This window comes from Augochlora pura, chromosome 6, assembly GCF_028453695.1.
Source record: "Augochlora pura isolate Apur16 chromosome 6, APUR_v2.2.1, whole genome shotgun sequence".
Lineage (NCBI taxonomy): Eukaryota > Metazoa > Arthropoda > Insecta > Hymenoptera > Halictidae > Augochlora > Augochlora pura.
In genome coordinates, this window is record NC_135777.1 from 23,481,659 (window position 1) to 23,502,030 (window position 20,372).

Genomic DNA, 20,372 nt, shown 5'->3' on the forward strand with positions numbered 1-20,372 from the left:
CGTTTGCGATTGTAACAAAGTTTCTATTTAGCATCGATCTTGTTAATTTGTTTTTAGCAAACGCTATTTTGTCCTCTCGATCCGTAATGGAAGACGCGCCGTTGCAACAATGTATCATGTTATACGTTACATTTTGATCGGACTATAAACAAAAGATAGTATTTTCTCATAACCAAAGACAAATAATAGCGCTTTTCTAGAGCATTAAACGAAAAAATATCACGAAACAGTACTTTCTTTCACGCATCGAATCAAACAGCATTTGGAAATAGCATTAAACTTCTGCGAATATTTCGATATTCGTTGTTTCATAAAAAATTACACGAAATCATTCCGAGCGGTGGTTCGTTAGCAGCATTTTCTCCGGTGTAAAGTGGGCCTCTCGTCGCGAGAAGAGTGGGTACGCTGATCAAGTGCGCGCGCGTACAATCTCCATCTTTCTTTTTCCCCTCGCTATTCGCCGTCTTCCTCCCACCGTCGCGATCCGTTCGCGCTCGGGTCCCGGTCGCTGACTACGTGTCCCCCTAGGGCGGCCGGTGGCGCGCATGCGCGGCCTCGCGGCTCGCGACTATGACGTCACGCGGCATGACGCCACAACGCCCGATTGGCGGAGCGCGTCGTAGCCGTCGCTGTGTCGTCGTCAGCCGTCGTTGTGTCGAACCCGTGCGTGGTGTATACGCGGCTAGTGTAAGTGGGCGGCGGGGTGAGGGAAACGCGAGCGAGCGAGCGAGCCTGGGGCAGGCCGAAGGGCGAGAGGAGGGGGGACCGACACCCGTAGCTCCGCTTTACCGCCGCATTCTCGAGCGTTCGTCTCCGTTCGTCTCCTCGTACGGCAACCAGGCGAGCGAGAGCCGCACGTCGTGTCGTGAGCGCGCATACCATTTACTTTGTCTGGTGTCTCGTGTTCAACCTAGAATACGATTCCTTAGTTTCGTCCATCGTGTCCGTCTCTCCAATCCCGGTGGCGTCGACGCTCGGCGCGGCCCCCCCCCTCGATCGAACCACCGATCCGCTTGGTTTTCGTGAACGATTTCGCTGCGAGCGAGTAAGTTGCGGCAAAAATATATATCTGGCGTCGTAGTGTCGTGCTCTTTTTATTCTCCGCTGCGGCAGCTCGGCTCGGGCCGCCGGCCGTAATTAAACGCAGTGTACCGCACATCGAAACGGGTTTTGTTCGCGTTTAAACAAATAATCGAATCGACGGTACGGGCTGCGCTATTGCTGCTGCTGCTGCGTTCCCTATTTGCTTCGGCCGCTCTGCGTCGTTCCATGCAGCCACGGCACCTCGACGAGTGGAAAGGAAGCGTGAAACTCACTCGGTGGGAGTATCGAAGTGATCATTATATTTTCCATTAGTGTGAAGTTGTTCTCGCGTGGTGTTTTGTATATATAACATATATACGTATACGCGGTGTTTGTCACACGATCCGACCAACGGCGTCCCGTGGGCGTCCCCGAATATGCTGTAAACGAGTATAAGAGAACCGACTCTGTCTGTGCGAAGTTGTTGACCGAAGAGAGTGTGCGTCGATCGAAGAAGCGGTCGGGTAAACGGGAATCAGGATAGAACGCGCGTTAAAAGTGTGGATGTGAGTGATAAAGGAGAACGGTTTGTCGTCGATCGCCGCCTATACACGGACGTGAAAAAGCTGTCTTGCAAAAATGATGGGGAAGAGAACGCAGTGTTACTTGTGCGACCTGCCCAGGATGCCCTGGGCGATGATCCTGGACTATTCCGAGCCCGTTTGTCGCGGTTGCGTGAACTACGAGGGCGCGGACAGGATAGACCTGGTCCTGGAATCGGCTAAACAGATGAAGAAGGCGCACGGTTTCCAAGAGGCCAGGTCGTCGACGACCAAGGCATACAGGACGACCGGGCACACGGAGCACAACGGCGGGACGAACATGGACGTTCTGCCGATACAGAACACGGGTCAGAGCCATTCGAGGCATCACAACATCGCCGGCTACTCCCAGCTGCATCATAGAAATTCGATCACCGAATTTAATTCCGGCACCGCCAGGCTCACCATGGCGCGCCAACACGAGGAGACTCATGAAATTCAAAATGGCATGAAGAGCAACAACGTGAGGATCCCGAACGCCCACCTAGCCGCGGTGGCGCATCACGTGAACCTCAGCCACAACAGGGGCATCGCACAGCTCAAACGCGGGATCTCCACTATCGACGAGGACGAGCACGCGGACAAGAGGCTCTCTTTGGAGGAACAGCATCCGGTCAGGCCGCCATTGACCAGGGGCGATTCCCTGCCCACCGGCCTCGCCGTCAGCTACGTCCAGGATAGAAACAAGGAGAAACACCCGGTCAGGGCGCCCAGCTTCGAGACCGCCACCACATTCAAGTCGAACGGTGAGTTTCACAGATGGCACGGTGTACGGCGGCCAACCCCGATCCCTCGCTCCCGTTGCATTTCCGCCGTCGTAAATTCGGCCCGCGTCACGTGACCCCACCATTCTTGGAATTCGCGTCCAGCTGAACGATGTCTCCCGAAAGTGCGATCTTCTTGCTGCTGCTGCTGCTGTTTCCGATACACACCGATTCCAGCAAATAACTCGACTTGAATCCGAACACAGTGTAAACGAGATGTTTCTTTAGAGTTTTTTTTTCTCTCTCCGGTAAATCTGCAGTTCAGTGACTTCTGCCCTAAATCCGATTATTTTCCTACGGCTTCTCTTCGAAACGCTTTATTTTATCGTCGGGAGGAAACGTAAATCGGAGGAGCAATGTGCTTTTATTAGTTTTCTTTTAAAGAGAGAGAGAGATAAAGAGAGGAAACGTTCGCGAATTCTTTTAAATATTAATTGCAAAGGACAATATTCTGATCAAATATTTTCCTCTTTCATTTAGTACCAAAATTAGGGACAAAATGTCGCGTGTTTAGTAACCGCGACGTGTATGCGGGAACAAAAAGATGGCTCGCGCGTACACGATGCCCCGATGTGTGCACGTCTGAAACAAGAATTCGACGTATAAATGGCAGCATAATTTTTTCGCGAATATATCAAAAACTGTAATCGATCGTCGATCCTTAAAATGGATTCTGCCGTTTTAGCGAGCGCATACACCATTTTTCCAAGCTCCTTCAATTTATATTTCCTTCCGTCGATGAGATAAAGCGTTCAAATAAAAGAAACCAGAGGAAAATAATTCGCATCGAACTCGCTGCAGATTTAATAAATAAAAAAAAAGAAATGAAGTCGTTCCTCGTGTCTCACCAGTCATCCCATAGACATTTTTAAAGCAAACGGTGTTTGGCTCGATCTGATTGGTGGACGGTAAAAATAGAAATACGTTTTAGTGGTCGCGTGGCCATCTGGCAGGAGAAAAGAGCCGTAGCGTGCGTTAAAAGACGCGGCCCTCGGGCTTCGAAGAATCAAAGCCGGATTAACCCTTTGCGGTCGTGTGTCTACTCTCAGCCAACGAAGAAACTGTTTATTTATTCTTTTTATGTCTGCATAAAATTAAAACATATTATCGTGTTACATGTATCCGAACCTTAAAAAACGAATGATTAAGTTCTGTTTTTCTTCTTAATCGTGTATATTATGGATTACTGTTTTGTTCAATGAAAATTAATTCCGACCAGCATGTCACCTATGTATAAGCTCGATACGACTGCAAGGGGTTAAAGGATCTCTCTCTCTCTCTCTCTCTCTCTCGTTTTCGACGATGAACGTATCAGCGCAGAGCTCGGCTCTCTTGTATTCCAAAGCCGGTTCCTTCATTCTGGACGAGACCGGCAGTCGTCCAAACGCGTATAAAGGAGACGTACGTCGAGCACGTGATGGGACGACCAAAAGATACGAGTTGCCGCGCGGTGACGTCCGATCGGATGACGTCACACGGTATATTTAGACACAATGAATGAGACCGTTGTTGCTTTATTACGAATCTTGTCGACGGCGGATCATTTTGCGAGTATAATTTTGATTAGTGAATCCTAACGGACAGCGGTCGGTTGGGCTAGGTCGGCCTCTCCAGAACGCCGATTGCGTTTAACCGTCGCCGAGAATATTAGGGTGTCCTATAAGACTTTTCCGCGCCACGCTATGCACGACCTCGTGAATGTGCTCGATAAAAATCCAGGACCTTCGTTTAAAGAAAGTTCTTCTGTGCATTTAAAAAATACCTGCTTCTCTCGATAAAAAATTCCGTGATAAATGTAACCGGATCCAAAAGCGAAATAAAAACGAAGAAGATCATAGAATAGAACGGATCATATATAGCACAATACATCAGCCTTAAACGACAAATATCGACGATTGATTTGGCATTAAAAAAGGAAGAAATTTATGGAACACCCTAATATATTTTTTTGCGCAGTCGATGCCCTTTTGCAAAGAGAGAGAGAGAGAGAGCACGCCATCGGCGTTCCGCGAAAGAAGGAGCTCGTGTTCGCGCGCATTCACTCTGTTTACCAATTATGGGCCGTTTGTGAATCGCATTACTTTCGAATGTGTCTACACAGCAGCAGCGTAGAACAGAATTTGAATTTCTGATCGCCGCGTAAAATAATCCGTTCCTACTGTGTTAATCCGATCGTATCGGCGCGCGCGCTGCGGCCACTTTCATGAAAACCGGTTCGCAGTCCGCGGCGGCGGCGGCACGATATTTCGCTGCATCGCGGAGCTAACTGTAGCGTGGCCCCCTTTTTCTTGCGCTCTTTTTTCGTAGTAGGCTCTCTCATTGACGAGAGACGGTTCGAAACGCGAAGCGTTTTGCCGCCCGTACGTCCGTCGTACGTACGTACCTCTACGTACAGACCCGCGCCGCGGCCCGACCTTGGTCATCGACCGTTATTTCGACACTCTGGCCACTTTCTAATTCGACCTTAACGCGTGTGTTTACGGTTGTCGAATGGCTAGCTTCGGTTACGGTGATTACACGCACGCGATCCTCGGACCAGTTCTTTTTTTCGCGTTCAGTAAATAATACAGTTTTGAAAATTGTCCGATCACGTTTTCTGTCCGATAAACACTCTTTTTATTATTCCGCATCGATATTGTACCGTTCGTTGCCGGTATTCAATAAACAATACTTTCTTTTTTTTCACATTTTCAATAGACTCATTTAACATTTTTGCGCGCGTATCTCCGTCGAATGGAAATTGTAAAAAAGAACAGTAAACTGTAGTATAGAGAATCGTTCTTCGATCTTATTTTTATTCGATCGCCGACGCATCGAGGAAATTTATATTACGCAATGACACACAAACAAGTTCGTACAAAGATCCGCGGTGGACTCGTCGATGCGTGGAACACACATTTGTGCATAATATCGAGCGACACCGGCGCGTCAAGTAAAAGTAACACAATATGAAAAGTGAAAAATGCGTGCTGCTGGATAGGAAAGGGAAGGATATACCGTATTAGCGAACGAATCGGAATCGTGTTCAGTGAGTTTAATGCCGTGGAAGCGATGAATTATATTTTCTGGGGAGGTAACGGGACGGCTATCCGTTTTACCTCGCTCCAGGTATTTTTCTGTTACCTGACCTTAAATCGGTTCGTATCGAGTAATAGATAAATCGGCGGAGGGAATAAACACGGTCTATGAAACGCTATGAAATCTCGCGAAGGCGCGGGGCAAGCATCTATTAAGAATAGTTCCGTTCAAATGACCGTAATAACCGTGACGATCCGAGCACCAACCCGTCCTGGTAGATTTTCTAGAACGACTGCCGTTTCGTCCGTCGGGTTTCTCTGTCGAAACACGGCTTCATTGTTTTTTAAATTTTTCACCCCTTTAAAGCCGGCGTTTCCGGCCGAGAGATAGAATTGAAATCTGCGTATGCGTGTCCCGATAAAAATAGATTACCGCTGGCAAAGATATTAGCGTCCGGAAATAAACGGTAAGATATGACAGGAAAGTTTTCAAAAAGTTTCTCGCCGCCGTTTTTCGATCGGCGCGCAGATTTTTCCCGCGTTTCTTTTTGCTGGACGACAATGTTGCCTTGCGGCGCAGGCTCGCTTGAAAAATCGCTACGATTACGTAGGCGATGGCGGATCGGTCGCGCGATAATTTCGTAATTCTGACCGCTACGCGTTACGCGTTTCTGTGTAAATACAGTGTCGGGAACACAGTCGCAGCAAAAGACACGAACGTGTCCGTCCTCTCGTATCTTTATCGCGTAGAGCGCTCCGTCGCTCGATAGAATTTCGCGTACAATCATCTGACTGCCGGGCACACACGATATATGTACATTTTCTTTCCCCGACCGGCTGCGCTTATATTTATTGCTACGTTCCGTGTTATCTGTGCGCGCGTTACACGCTCTCCCCCGCCACACCTCGCGCGCACTCCTGTTCCCGCTAATAATGCAGCGTAATTGCACGAAACGCTTACGCGCCGCTAATTTTCGAGATTAATCCGATACAGGGGATCCATTGAACGGGATACTTCGCGCCTGTTTACTTCGTTTTGAGAACGATGCGCTTCGTACTAATATCAAATATGTTGACTTGTGTTTGTAAACATTATAAATGTAATTGGGGCAGTCAACTTGATATAAAAAAAGCAGGAGAATTATTATTACATAGCTCACGTTTTTTATTAATGTACTTATTTGTCGAATTGTAATCGTAATTCGATCAACATGAAATTCCCGAAGGTTTTAATAATTTGGTAATATAGAGAGGAATGATCGAAGAGATCCGTTGTCTCCCATTTTTATTTATTCGCCATTTTCTCGAGTCGTGCCGAATCGATGTCGACCGTAGAGCCGGGTAAGGGGGCGGGCTTTCGGAATGACGAGAATCTAGAGCAATCATGCGTCGAAAATACATATCGTTCTACCTCCGATTGATTAGTCCGACACATATAGGATGGCCGAGGGGGGGTGCATGTGTTGGGAGGCTGGTGAGAAACGACGGCTGTCAACGCTGGGTAACAGGAGCGAAGTCTATTTTGTTTCGAAATGATCGCCACGCTACGCGAGTTCCTCAACAACACTCCACATCGATCGCGTACGGATACAGCGCTCTACCGCGTGTATGTATAATACATCGGTCTCAGTGCTACGTCACCGAACGATTATCGCGTTCATCCCACCGCTGATGCGTGTCTCCTCGTGTCTCAGTCTACCGGGTGGGTGCTCGTCAAGCGTTTCTCATGCGTCTCGAGAACCGTTCGACGGAATTATAGCGATAATACTTTTATGATTTTATTCAGTATTTTATTCAATATTCTACTCAATATTTTACTTAATATTTTGCTCAATATTTTACTGAATATGTTACTCAATATCGTATTAAAAATTTCAACGAACATCCCACTTAATATTCTATCCCATTCCACTCCTAAATTCTTAATTAGCTTTCGCTATAGAGCCTAGTAAAAATGTGTGACGTCACCGGCAGGCTGTAGTAAAAAAAGGTTCCCGGAAACGAGATTTAAAAGGAACCAAGTAAAGGGTCGGTCCGTACGAGGAGGAATGCACGCGCGCGCGGGGGGTGTTGTAAGAGAGGCAGCAGAGGTTTATAGAAAACTGGCTACGTTTTACGACCACCATGCCCCCGCGGGCCCTCGTAATTCCCACTGATTTCCATCTGGCTAAATTCCGGGCCGGATAGCACCCGCCATTTCGTTTTACGACTCGGAACGGCGTTGTTTTCTCGTTTCATTAACAATTCCCAAGGTTATCTCTCGGGGTTCCTATGCGCGCGGTCTAAGAATAGGTTTTCGGAACCATTGTATAGAGTGCGTCAGCTCGAGCGCGTGTTGTCTGCGGCATGGAACGACGCGGCGGCGTGTAGGACTCTCGTGCTCTTGAGACGAGACCGGGGATACGCGCAGGGTGTTTGCCGCGCCAAAGTAAAATGCATTCTCAATTAATTATTATTCGTTATTAGTTACTGATTAAATACAGCTGAGAAGCATAGGTAGGATCGTTTATTATTTAACAATTTTTCGCAACATATTTTTCAGTCGTTCTGTCGAGAGATGTTGCATTATTAGACGTCAGATATATTTAAATATTAATTAAATATATTTAAGTGTCGATATTATTAGGCCTTGTATTATTTTGGCTGGTCGAACCGAACACCCTGTACGTGGCTGACCTGTTAGCAGTGATATACAAAGCGCAGAGTGTGACTAAGCCAGCCGCCTACGTGCGCGATGCGATGATGTCTGTTATAAAACCGCGCCTGCGTACGCGTGCTCCGCCGACTGCTCGTCCGGACCCGCGCGTCCACCATTTTTCCTTCGCTTCCTCCGGCCGCTACGTTTCTTCGCACGATTCGAGAGAGAGATATAGAGAGATGCGGCAGCCGTTCGGTCCTCGGCTCTATCAGAGCCGCGTCACGGAAAAGTACCGGTCACAAGTCTTCTCGATGACAAACCACACATACACGCGCGCGCACCCTCTCTCTCTCTCTCTCTTTCTCTCCCTCCTTCTCTCTTCCTCTACGACTCTAGCAAAGACGGGTAAAATTTCGGGAAAAACCATCTGAAATATCGTTCATGAGTATTCGATGGTCTAGAATTTAAATCGACATGTGTTCGATGAATAATATCATCTTATCTTGACGCTAGAACTACCAAGGCCTAATCGCAACTAACGTACATTGTTTTGTAACCGGTCTGAGGAGCTTTATGCGAAATGAAAACATGTCCAAGTTAACTTCGTGGAATGTATAAATTAGATAAAAATACTACGTACATACATTTAACATTTTGGCTATGCGTTAACCCCTAAATGGTTTACAGGATTATTTTAAACTTATCGAATTGTGTAAAATATTTTTGAATTTTATGAAATTAAATTCAATGATAATTCAAATTATTAATAATTATAGGAAAATGACGTAATAATATTCGGAACCACGAAACTGCTTACAATATTTCTTAATGATAGTCACGAAATTTTTCAGAATTTATATAAATTGAATCTCGCGACTCTTACAAGGCAACGCGTATCGGTCGCTTTTAGACCTCGGCGCGTTTAGCGTCGAGATAACTCGTTCGCGGGCACGGTATCGATTCAAAGAAGCTGAACGAATATATCACGAAGTAAAGGTCTACTATTTCCAACATTCTTCGAACGGAAATTATCTCTCGATGCTATTTTCGCCGCGCTTACTCTTTGAAATAACTTTCGGTAAGTTACCTACTCGAAACAAACATCCAAGAGCCGGCAATCAACGTCATCCTTTTTAATTATGCAGGCTACGTTTTCAACCGAATCGAAACTTCGTTCTATTTCGACCTTTATATACTATACCTCGACGTACCGCAAAGTACCTTTTTCCTTACGAGATGTATATTTATTTAAACATACGACGCGGCAATTGGGAGTCGCTAAATATTTATTCAACGTAGGAGATAGCCAAAGTTACACACACAGAAAGCGTTCGAATACGTTCTTGTGGCCCGTTGTACGTGCGCGCGGATGCTGCGTTGCACTGGAGAACGGTTGGATAGGAGATATCGCGTGTGTCACACGGTCCTGTCCCTGTGCCGGAACGTGACGAAATCGTGGCTTTTAATATCGATTCGTGCTTATCTCGCCAACGGGGGAACGCGTTTCTCCGTACGGTGGTTCGGAGCCCGTGTAAACATCACCCGGGGCAGAAATAATGAGACGATAACCGGGAAAGAAATAGCGCGTTGTCAGTAAATTCCGTTGCGTAGGATCGATAAAGCTGAATGGATAATATCGGCGGGACGCGCGCGACGCTACGGAGACGAGATAATACACCTTTGGAAATTTCTGTCGAACGTGTGTGTGGAGGAGCGCCGCGCTTCTGTTTTTAGAAAAGCTCTCGTAGTGATTCTTTTTCGAAATTTCGCTAACTTTCTTGGCCAATTAGAAAGTGCCGGCTCCATTGATCGTCCGCAGTGAATGAACACGATTTATTATAGCAGAGAAGAACCGTTTACGTGTTGAACTATCGTCGGGGTTTCTTCTCGTCGAGAGAAAACGCGCGCTTCGATTCGAGGCGACACCTTCTGCCGTAGTCGGAAACGCGCGAAACGATGAGATAATTATTACCAGATTTAATATTGTCCCATAAGTCTTTTGTAAAATGCAAAATAAAAACGCGGCTCGATGAATATTTTGTGAATGGGAACTGTTTTGAAAATAGGGCATAACGAGGCTTCCAGAGAGCTGGAAGAAGGTAATAGAGCAAAGACGGTTCAACCTTAAACAAATATCGTCTATTGATTTCACATAGAAAAAAAGGAGGAAACTTATGGGGATACTTTAATACTGCCGTGCATGAATTGTCCAGGGTCGCGGGGATATCTAACACGTGGGGCCGGGGTAAACATTTTTTTCTCTTCATAATTATTGACGTAACATTTTAGCGAATTCGAGAAAACAAGCGTGTCCCGGGTTTTGTTTGTTGACCTTTCTTAACGTGTAATCGATTCGACGAAGTGAACGGCGGCTGGCGACGGAGTCGACCGGGATCACGTTTTCAGGAAATGTTAACTAGACTACCGAAATGCCTGCATGTTATTGTATCCGTTGCACGCTTTCCAAATTCTGCTTCACAACCGTCCACACTTGTACACGTCTGTGATCATTCAGACCACGTCGACGTCGCTGAATAGTAGCATCGCGCGGCGTACGGCGAGGGTGGTGGCACATCGCTGTATCATAATTACCGCTGAATCTATCGAGCAGGAAAATTAACTAGTATACATTGTACAAATGTAGAAACAGGTTTCAATTAAATCTTCTACTGTTTTGATTGCAGTAGGTGTGTCTCGGTCAGTGTAATTTATCCAATCATTTGCTACATTCGGGTGGTAACTATATATTTTCTGTTCTCACACGTAGAGAGCGTGTTGTAATTTTGCTTTTAGAGCCGAAATTACTTTGTTGCTAATCTGTCTTTATTATTAATTAATCTAAATTAAATTAAAATTAATCTAAAGTTATAATTAATCTGAAAAATTAATCTAAATTGTCTTTAATACTTTCATAATAATAGGATGTGCAAATCAGACTCAGTCTCGTGATTTTTATAAAAGAGAATACATGTCAGAGGCCCTTAGTGTGTTCGATGGGTTCACCGCGAACAACAGCATACGGATACAGTAGAGCGACATGTGCTATCGCGGAATTCGCGTTGCCGTACGTTGTTACGCAGTATCTTGCATTACAGTGTCAATATAAACAATGTACACCATGGTGCCATGCAAATGGGATTTATGCAACGTATTTCAATATGCGCGTGTACCGCGTGTTAATGATCTCTCCTCCTCGTCGGGCAAGAAGTGTCCTAAGATGCGAGCGGGCGCGCGCGAGGGCCGGGGCTTCGTAAACAATATCAAGATGCGTAACCTCATAACGTCCTGTAGAGCGCTCGAATCCACCCAAGGGGTACTCTAAATTCCGTGGTGTGTATCGGCGACGGTCGCGGTCGTGAAAAGTAAATAAGTCACGAAAAGCATTCCGTATAGACCGTGGACGACACGGCGCGCACACACACATACACGCGGGGCGCAATCGGTGGCGGTGAGTCGATATCGAAGGCACGTCGTGTTCCCTCGATCACGGCGTGCCTCCAGCGGAATATAAATCCGCCGTGGTAATATTGGAATTCGTGCGACTTAACGGACAGCTGATAATTCTACGCGCAAACGTTCGAAGAAGTCGGTCGAACCTGCCCGCAGAGTTTTAGCCCGGAGGAAACCGGGTCTCCCGGTGTGCCATTTCGGTCACTGTTTAATCGCGACACGTACACTCATCCCCGTCCGAAGAGAACGAGGAACGAACGTTTACATCCCAACTGCAGATTTTTGTACAAAATGATTGAATTATAGCAAAAATTTTAGCATTCCTTTAATCGTCTTAAACGATCAAAAAATAGTACCGCGACGTTTATAAAATACTTTCAATCCTTCTACATTATTTTAGAATTTTTAATTTGGTATTTTAAAGATGCTGAAAGGGGTTAAATGAATAACTGCAGAGCAAGAAATATTTTTGTCAAGGTAGACGCATGGTAGATCGCGCTCGGTCACGTTACGCGGTAGCGCAGGCTTTCTTTTCTTTTTTCGAGCCCTTTCACTGACTGACTGTTGCATTTCAGGTGCATATGTTGGCCCCTCGATCCCATTGGCGCCGGCAAACGTGGCGGCGAACGGTGGAGGCTCCCCTCTGCGTCCACGAACAAGTCCACCGCCGCCGCCACCACCTGCCCAAGAGGGCTCCAACGATAATCCACAATCGAATCACCATCAGGTAATTAAGTTCATATGTCAGTGCCTCCGCGAAGCGACTGCGGAGTTGTTTCGCGAACCGGTCGCGGCCTTCGCGCGACGCTGAATTATTTATAGGGTGTCTCTCTAACCGACATGGAAATTGACCGTAATTTTTCTTCTTCAGGGTTCGACGAATGGGCCATCGCCGATGGCCGCGCTCATGTCCGTCGCCGACAATCTAGCGTCGCCGGAATCAGTGCCACAACCACCGAACAATCCCAGCCCGACAAGCAGAAGCCCACCAACCACGGCTGCGAATGCTCAGCAACGCAGTGCCTCGAGAACCTCGCAACACAGCCCGAACGGATCAGGTAAGGGCGCTCTCGCTGAAAACCAGAATTATTACGGGGCTCTCGTTCGACCCTCGTTCGAAGCATAGTCTCCGGAATGTCTCGTATTGGCTTATACACACCCTGCTTAAAAACTATCAGTATCGTCACAGAGAAAATTTAATTTCTTTTTATAAACTTGGCGGTTGTTATAGTAATGTAAAAAGTACATAAGTGTATCTGCTTGATACAGTTCAATGCAATCACCACTGTAAATTCATTGAATTTTCTGTGAGTGGCCTAATACTTTTGGAGAGGAGTGTAGTTTGATCGGGCAGGGTTGGCGCTAGGGGTAGCTCGAGGCTAACGCTATTAACGTAATTCGACTTGTAATCGATGGAATACCTTGGCTTATAGTTCCATCGGGTAGGAGGTCCAGTGGTTCAAGGCACGTATCGTCGACGACCGTGACGACATCGTCGGAAGGAGCTGTCGCCCAGGTAGCTGGAGCGGAACAAGTGTCCGCACCGATCCTGAAGTGTACCCTGTGCCAGGAACGGCTCGAAGACACGCACTTCGTTCAATGTCCCAGCGTGCCGCACCACAAATTCTGTTTCCCGTGCAGCCGGGAGAGCATAAAGCGCCAGGGTGCCGGTTCAGAGGTAGGTTTACTCTCACGTGGTCGTCGGTGCCGGTCTCTCTCGCCCGGTTAACATTCCAATTTCCTAGCCGCGTAAAAAAAACCTGAATCCACCGTTAGGCCGGTTCTTTTTAACGACTCTTAATTTCACCGGTTCGATATATATATGTATGTATATGTATGTATGTATATGTATGTATACGTATTCCGTTCGTTTCAGGTTTACTGCCCGAGCGGAGAGAAGTGTCCACTGGCGAACAGCCAAGTGCCATGGGCATTCATGCAAGGCGAGATCGCCACCATCTTGGGCGACGACACCACAGGCTCCGGCCTGAAGGTGAAGAAGGAGAGAGAAACTTAAGGGATTCTCGTCAAATGTTTAATCGGGGCTCAAATTTTCCACCCTCCTCAGGAGGGTGAATATCATGGTGGAACCGTGAAGGTCCACTGGAAATTCTACATTTTGGTAATGGTGGTGATGATCGATTGTTGGCCGGTATTGTCGGCCAACATCCACTCGATTCGAGCCAAAGACGTTGTCGGTGTTAAATTGGATTTTCACGAGCGTTGTTTGACGTTGTCCGGGGAAAGTGGACGATTTTCGTTTCCCCGCGGGTGTCTCGTTGCTGAATGGCAGCGACGGTCGCCATTGGGCGGGGTCGATCGATTCACGATGGCAACGATAATGTTTCGAGATCTCGATCGGATCGTTTTTTTCGATCAGTCGTTTTTTGAACGGGTCATGAGAAGAAGTCTTTGGCAATTTTTGCACGTTGGCGTCGGTTTCTTGCGTACACAGAGGACACAACACACACTACATAACACACACGGATACATAGAGGAGAGCGGGTTGTATATACGGGATGATTGTCGTCGTAGAACGGTTGACGAGCAAGGATTCTAACGAAACGTACGCGCGTGGACTTTTTTTGTAGTCGGTTTCTATACGAATAATGTAAAGGAACGTGTCGCAGGGATAACGAGAGAGAGAGAGAGAGAACGTGAGAGAGAGAGAGATTTGTGTCCGGTTTGGGTTTGTACTTAGGCCCGGTAGCAGCCTTTATTGTTTGTTGTATCGCGAGCGCATTCTCGCGAATCTTTTTTTCTTTTCTTTTTCTTTTTTCGAGTACGATGTGTACCGCCAACGGAAACTGCGGACTACCGAGCTGCTGCAACACATTATAAACATACAGACTAGCGTGCCTCCCACGCACGCGTGCATATACACATACACACGCGCACACAGACAACCAATACACGTAAACACGATGCCGTAAAAGTTGTACGGTCGTATTGTACTTTATTTTTTTACCACGTTGTATCGCGTGGATATCGCGGATTAAAACGGAAAACCGAAACGCGCGTTCGTTCGGTGGTTTTTTGAACCGGTCGGGGCGAGGTTCCCGACACACGGTTCGGTCCTTTTCTAATCTTTTATTTGTACACTCTTTCTACTGTTACCCCTCGTGTTGTATCATAAAAAAAAGAAAAGAAAGGAAACATGGCGGAGACATATTTAGACCCAGCGCACGGGTTTTTTCTGTACATTATGTATATGTGTACATACCACCTTATTAATAAAACTTATGACTAAAGGAGTAACCATTTTTGAATGTACAAAAGAAATTTACTTTTCGTTTTTGCGTGTTCTCTATCGTCTTAAATTATTATTTCTCTAAATGTTTTCCGTTATTTTCGTTACACTCGTTTTCCAATCGAACAATTCGAACTCGAGAATTAAAAAAAGGGAACCGTATGTCTAGAGATATCGTCTATTCGCATCATCGATTTCACTCTTTCTTTTTTCTTTCTTTCTTTCATTCTTGTTCATCGGACTCGCGCGCGCGCACAAGCCGCGCTCGAACGCATACATCACCGTTCTTGATTTTATGTCATTTTTTCGATCGTTTCCTCTCGAGAATTCTTTGTACACACCGTTATATATATATATTTTTTGTTCGTCTAACGCATCTCTCGCGAGACTCGTCCGGACGTTCGCGGGGAGAGAGGGAGGCGGCAGGGCGAGCATATCGTTTCTCACGCGAGTCACGGTTAAAGAGGAGAAGCGAAAACGAAAAAGAAAAAGAGAAAAGCACATAAAGAAAAAAGTAAGCGCGGATCTGATGTCCGATCGTTGTAACGTCCACTTTCGCCTTTAAGTTAATCGCTAGACTTTAAGTGCGAGGGCCTTTTGGTTTTTCATTTTTGCCGATGAAAAGAGGAAGTACGCCCGTCGAATAGGAACCATACACTCGCTATGTCTAAAAAAAAAAGAAGGAAGAAAAGAAAAAACGTTAAAACGAAGAAGAATGTGGGAAGAAAGAGAGGAGAGGTGTATTGACGGAAGTGAAAGAGAGGAGGGGAAGAGAAGGATGCGAAAGAACGCAAGACAACACGTTCGCGCTCACGTGTTCGAGCAGCGTGTCTCTCTCCCACCCTCGTTTCCAAATTCGGGAGGGTGGGGGGACGGACTCTCTCGCACGCTTGCGGTACTTTTTTGTAAATAAATATATATTTGTACAAAACGGAGATCAGCACAATGATGGGGATGGGAGCGGCGATTGAAACGTAAGAAGCAAAGAGATAAAATGAACGTAGCAAAAAAAGGGAAAAAAAATGGAAATGTTCGCGAGACGAATGCAGCCGCGCGCTAGCTGTGTAGACCTCTTTGAGTAAGCGGCGCCGCGGGTCGTTGGCGCGCCGCCGAAGAAACATTTTGATCCACCACCGCCATTTTGTCGCGGATCTTTTGGGATCGGTTTCGATCGCGAACCGGCGTCGTTTGATTTTGAACGTTGTTTCGCGACGAGACAACCACACCTCCCCCCGTAGAGGCTATCTGCGTAGCGTAAGCAACACTTATGTACCGAAATATCGTGAAAATTGTTTGAGAATTATGGGAGAGAGAGACTGAAAGCAAGAGAGAGAGAGAGAGAGATGAGAGTATGCGCGAGTGCAAGGAAATCCGGGAAAATGCGACGACGGGAGAGAAAGAGCGAGAGAGAGTGGTGAAGAGAGAAAGAAAAATAGAGCGAGAATGGAAGGGGATGGAGGCGTGCCGATAATGAGAACGGAGCACAATTGATCGTAGCAATACTTTACAGAGGCTGTACGTGATATTTTTTAGTCCGAGGCAGGTAGTTCCCTACCTTCGATGTCAAAGTTGATTACGGCACTCGTTTAGGGGTCAAATACGTCCCTGTGCAAACATGAAAATAAAGATTAACAATTTTTCGTAGATAAATCGTGACGATTTTCAAAAGAAGGGAGAGAGAGAGAGAGTGAGAGCGAGAGCGATGAAACAATGCAACTCTTTATAAGTCGAGACTTTCTCACGCAGATACGACCTCTTTGTTTGTCACACACACACCGCGGATCCATGGAGCCGTATTCGTAATATTCTTCTTTTTTTTCCGTATCGCGTACTTTGTCGGGACAACGCGCGGGTTCCCGCGGAATACATTTTGGTCGTCGAGTTCGTCGTCTGAGCGCCGATCGTTGCCCATGTTTTTTTGTTCACACCATCCGTTCCCGCGTATACCTCTCGCCCCACCGCCGCGACGTTCGGATCGCGAGATCGGATCGCGTTTTGACGCTTGCTCAATTTCCCCCCCGATACTATTTTTGGACGATGTTTTGCGGACAAGGAGAGAATTGGTTTTGGGATGCGTACGCTCGCGTCCTTCGATGTGTGTACACCGCGTTGTCCCCCTCTCCCCCGAGGCGGGTAGCCTGTGTACGCTCTTTTTTCGGTAAAGCGGCAGCGAATAAACTACCGAACAAAAAAAATTTGTTGGATCGTCGGTCGGCCAGATGAGCGAAACCGGGGAATGCCGCGGGAGAGAACCGAGTCTCGTGACATCCGGCTCTCTCAGGAGGAAGAATATAGAGTCTTCCTTCTTCCTCCTAAGGCGACGACAACCGCCGCCAGAGAGTCATCACCGCCGGAGAGTCACCATCGCGTGTCCCCCGTCGCATTCGGTAGATCGCAGTCGAATTCGTTGTCGACGACCAAGCCATTTTTCGATGAACTATCAATACATGAGACACAAACACACACGTCCTTTCGGAATGAAGCGCTTGGAGCGCACAATAAACATTGTACCCGAACGAGAGACGGCATCCGTTTGCGAAGCCCCTCCAATCGTTTTACAAGCGCGCGTCGGCTCGTGTCGTTCGTTCCGTTTGTTTGGTCTTACTTTCTTTATTTCTTTCTTTCTTCTTCTTTTTTTTATAGACTCTCATATAGCCACGCAAACTACACACGAAAGAAAAGCGGAAGTACGAGGCAGAATAATGTCGAATAGCAATTGTAGTAGTGGATAATGAAAATTTTCTAGTATACCATACCTCGAGGAACGCGTAACACTGTACTGTTTATCGTATGTATGCAACATGCAAAAGCAAAAAATATATGTGTTGATGTGTAACAATCGTGGGTGTTTCTCTTTTCTAAATTCTGATGTTCTTCCAATGTTTTTTCCAGGTACCACCACCCTTCCTTTCACACGTTGTCCGTGCTCTCTCCTCGTGGTTCACGCAGGTGTTTCAACTCTGAACGCCCCACCTCTGCGAAAGTATCGAGACAATTGCAGAAAATTGGATCAATTTAAAAAAAGACTGATAAAAGATCCGAAAATTTACTTCAAAGTTAATTATATTGAGCTGTAGCAAGTGGGTAGATATATTTTATTTAACAATGAAAGCAACGTGAATTTTTTTCATGAATTTTAATTACTAAAGTGAATGAAAAATTGCAGTATATTTTACATTATTTTTCATTATTTTTATTTATTTTGTATAAGCAGGTGGCCTAATATTTTTAGAGAGTTTTATACGTTTACTTTCTAGAAATGTACATTCGAAATTTTATCGTTTCAACCAGGATAATTCACGATTGTTTTTAAATTGTTATTTGTTTTAAAAATTTTTTTTTAAATTATCTTTTTATGTGTTACACCAGTCGATAGAGGAACTGTCGAGAGATTTACTTTCAGATGCGACACCCCCGCCCTTAGACGCAACGCTCAAGGGCTGTTTATAGCGGTACGTCACCGTCAACTGCCCCAAATTTTCAACTTCCCGCCAAATTCGTCGATCAATACCAGACGCGAAGGACAATGTCAATGACACCAAGAGAACTTCCGGCGTCCTAGCTTCTCCGAAATCAATGAACCCTCTGGCAGACCTATTGCGTATACGGGATCCATGCTGGCTATCGTTATTCATATAATCTCGACCAACGGGTGTGGAAAAGAATCGTTGCGTGTCTTTTAAAAGCAGAAACTATTACACTGCAAATTCCTGATTTTCTTTCCAAAAATTACTTTAATAATAAAGTACATTACGAAATATATGCTAAAAAGAAACGCCGTGCAGTACGCCAATGTAATTTTCAATGTAATTTTCACATCAATGCCATTAGACTACGGAACATTATGCAATAACGCATAAATCAAATGCAAATGCATTCTCTGTTCTAATAACGTTAAGAAGTCGTTCCAATATTCATTTTTATAATCAATGCATAAAATCCGCAGTCGAGTCGTCGCAAATTCGACAGGATAATTAGAAAACAGTTGTCAACCGAGCAAAAAAAATAACAATTAATTATAAAGTAACTACACGCCTGCAAAACAGTATAACAGAGCGGTTCGCATGCCGCGTACGTTGCTCGCGCTTGCAACGAATCGATTTCGCATATTTCTGACGCGCGAACATCGCAGCCGTGTTTCCGGAATTTCCAGGCCTTTTTCCGCGATAAAAGAAACCTCTCGTTACGTCATCCTCCCCGGTCGGGTTACTTTCTTTCGAAACTTTCTACGGGTAGCGCATCCACCGTACCATTGCGTCTTCCATCCATCAGAGCGCGCGTGTCCCCGGACGCGTGTGCAGTCCGGTCACAACACGCCCGGCTCCAGAAGACTTCCTGAACTTTGAAAATCAATGCCAATGTTCAGCTGTTGTGTGATAGGTGGGCCAAAGAGAGAGAAAGAGGTTCTCGGCGGGGAGGGCTGTTATGGCCGACCGTGTGGGGGGGAGGGCTGTGCTGTCGGTGCGCGGACCGGAAGGGGAGGCGAAGGAGGAAAACGGGAAAACCGGCGCATATTGATCTGTCTCTCCCAGACGGCTCGAATGCCAACCACGCTCCGCTGTCTGCGCAACGGGTCGGCCCCGTGTTTCGTTTAAAGAGGATGGGACAACCGTGTGCGCGCACCGGCCGAACGTGCCGAAACCGGGGAGACGGGCCGTGATCCCAGGCGGCCGACGGCACGTGCACGAACGGCAACGTGTGCCCGACATCTCGCCATATTCTGGCATCCAACGCGCTCGCGGGGGGATGGGTGTCGTTTCTGGGGAAACGCCGCACGAAAATATTTTCCACCGGCGACGCGCGACCGCTCGCTTGAATCTCACCTTTTCGTCACGATTTTATTATTAGACGACCCGTTCGATGGCTTAATTCGAATGGTTGACGTTGCGCTATTAAATTGTTTAGATTGGTCAGGGCTTGCCGCTCGCTAACAGCAGCGTACCTTGTTACAGGCTCGACAGAACTTCGTATATTTTTCTGTATATTTTTATTTTCTATCATCTGTAATATAAAAATAGTATAGTTTTATTAAGCTCTTCTTTGAATATTACTAAAAATGTGAAGGCTGCCTCGAATCTATAATTATGCGCGTCGCTGTATACGTAGCACATGGATATATGTATACAGTGACGTGCATAATTATAGATTCAAAGTGAGTTTTATAATTTTAGTGACTTTTTAAAGAAGAACTTGACGAATTATCCTGCTTAAATATTTGTATAATAGAGATAATAGAATATAGAAATATACTGTGTTTTGTTAAGTTTCATTCGTTTAGATATTGACAACCACGTGAAAGTTCTCTCGATTCTAGTTTCACTTTAGAACCTTTATAATTTTAGAACGTTGCTCCTCGAACCAAGAATTATGGTGATGCTCTCTGGTTCGACTCTGGAAGCGAAAGAATGCATCGGTGATATTCACGATATCCTGAATGTCTACTTGTTACAAGCATTTATTTTGTGTAATTTATTCTATGTAATTTATTTTGTGTAATTTATTTTAGGTAATTTATTTCATTTAATTGATTTTATGTAATTTTTTTTGTGCTATTATTTTTACGTCATTTAGTTTTATATTGTTCGTGGAACGAATTTGCCCGATACAATTGTTGTTATTGTTAGAGTA

The 20,372-nt window shown here is 45.9% G+C and overlaps 1 protein-coding gene across 1 annotated transcript; it reads left to right on the forward strand.

The window, feature by feature from the left end:
• The first annotated feature begins 687 nt into the window (after window positions 1-687).
• Window positions 688-17,583, forward strand: Pits (Protein interacting with Ttk69 and Sin3A). Its single transcript, XM_078182340.1, has 5 exons — window positions 688-2,371; window positions 12,070-12,221; window positions 12,366-12,552; window positions 12,928-13,172; window positions 13,371-17,583. The coding sequence occupies exons 1-5, from the start codon at window positions 1,663-1,665 to the stop codon at window positions 13,509-13,511; spliced, it is 1,434 nt and encodes a 477-aa protein (XP_078038466.1). The 5' UTR covers window positions 688-1,662; the 3' UTR covers window positions 13,512-17,583.
• The last annotated feature ends 2,789 nt before the right edge of the window (window positions 17,584-20,372 follow it).

What these genes read in the sequence shown, in the direction of transcription:
- Pits (XM_078182340.1), top strand. Translation starts at nt 1,663, where the DNA reads ATGATGGGGAAGAGAACGCAGTGTTACTTGTGCGACCTGCCCAGGATG. An exon ending in ACACAGCCCGAACGGATCAG is followed by an intron (nt 12,553 to 12,927) that starts GTAAGGGCGCTC and finishes CTTGGCTTATAG; the next exon opens with TTCCATCGGGTAGGAGGTCC. An exon ending in GCCAGGGTGCCGGTTCAGAG is followed by an intron (nt 13,173 to 13,370) that starts GTAGGTTTACTC and finishes CGTTCGTTTCAG; the next exon opens with GTTTACTGCCCGAGCGGAGA.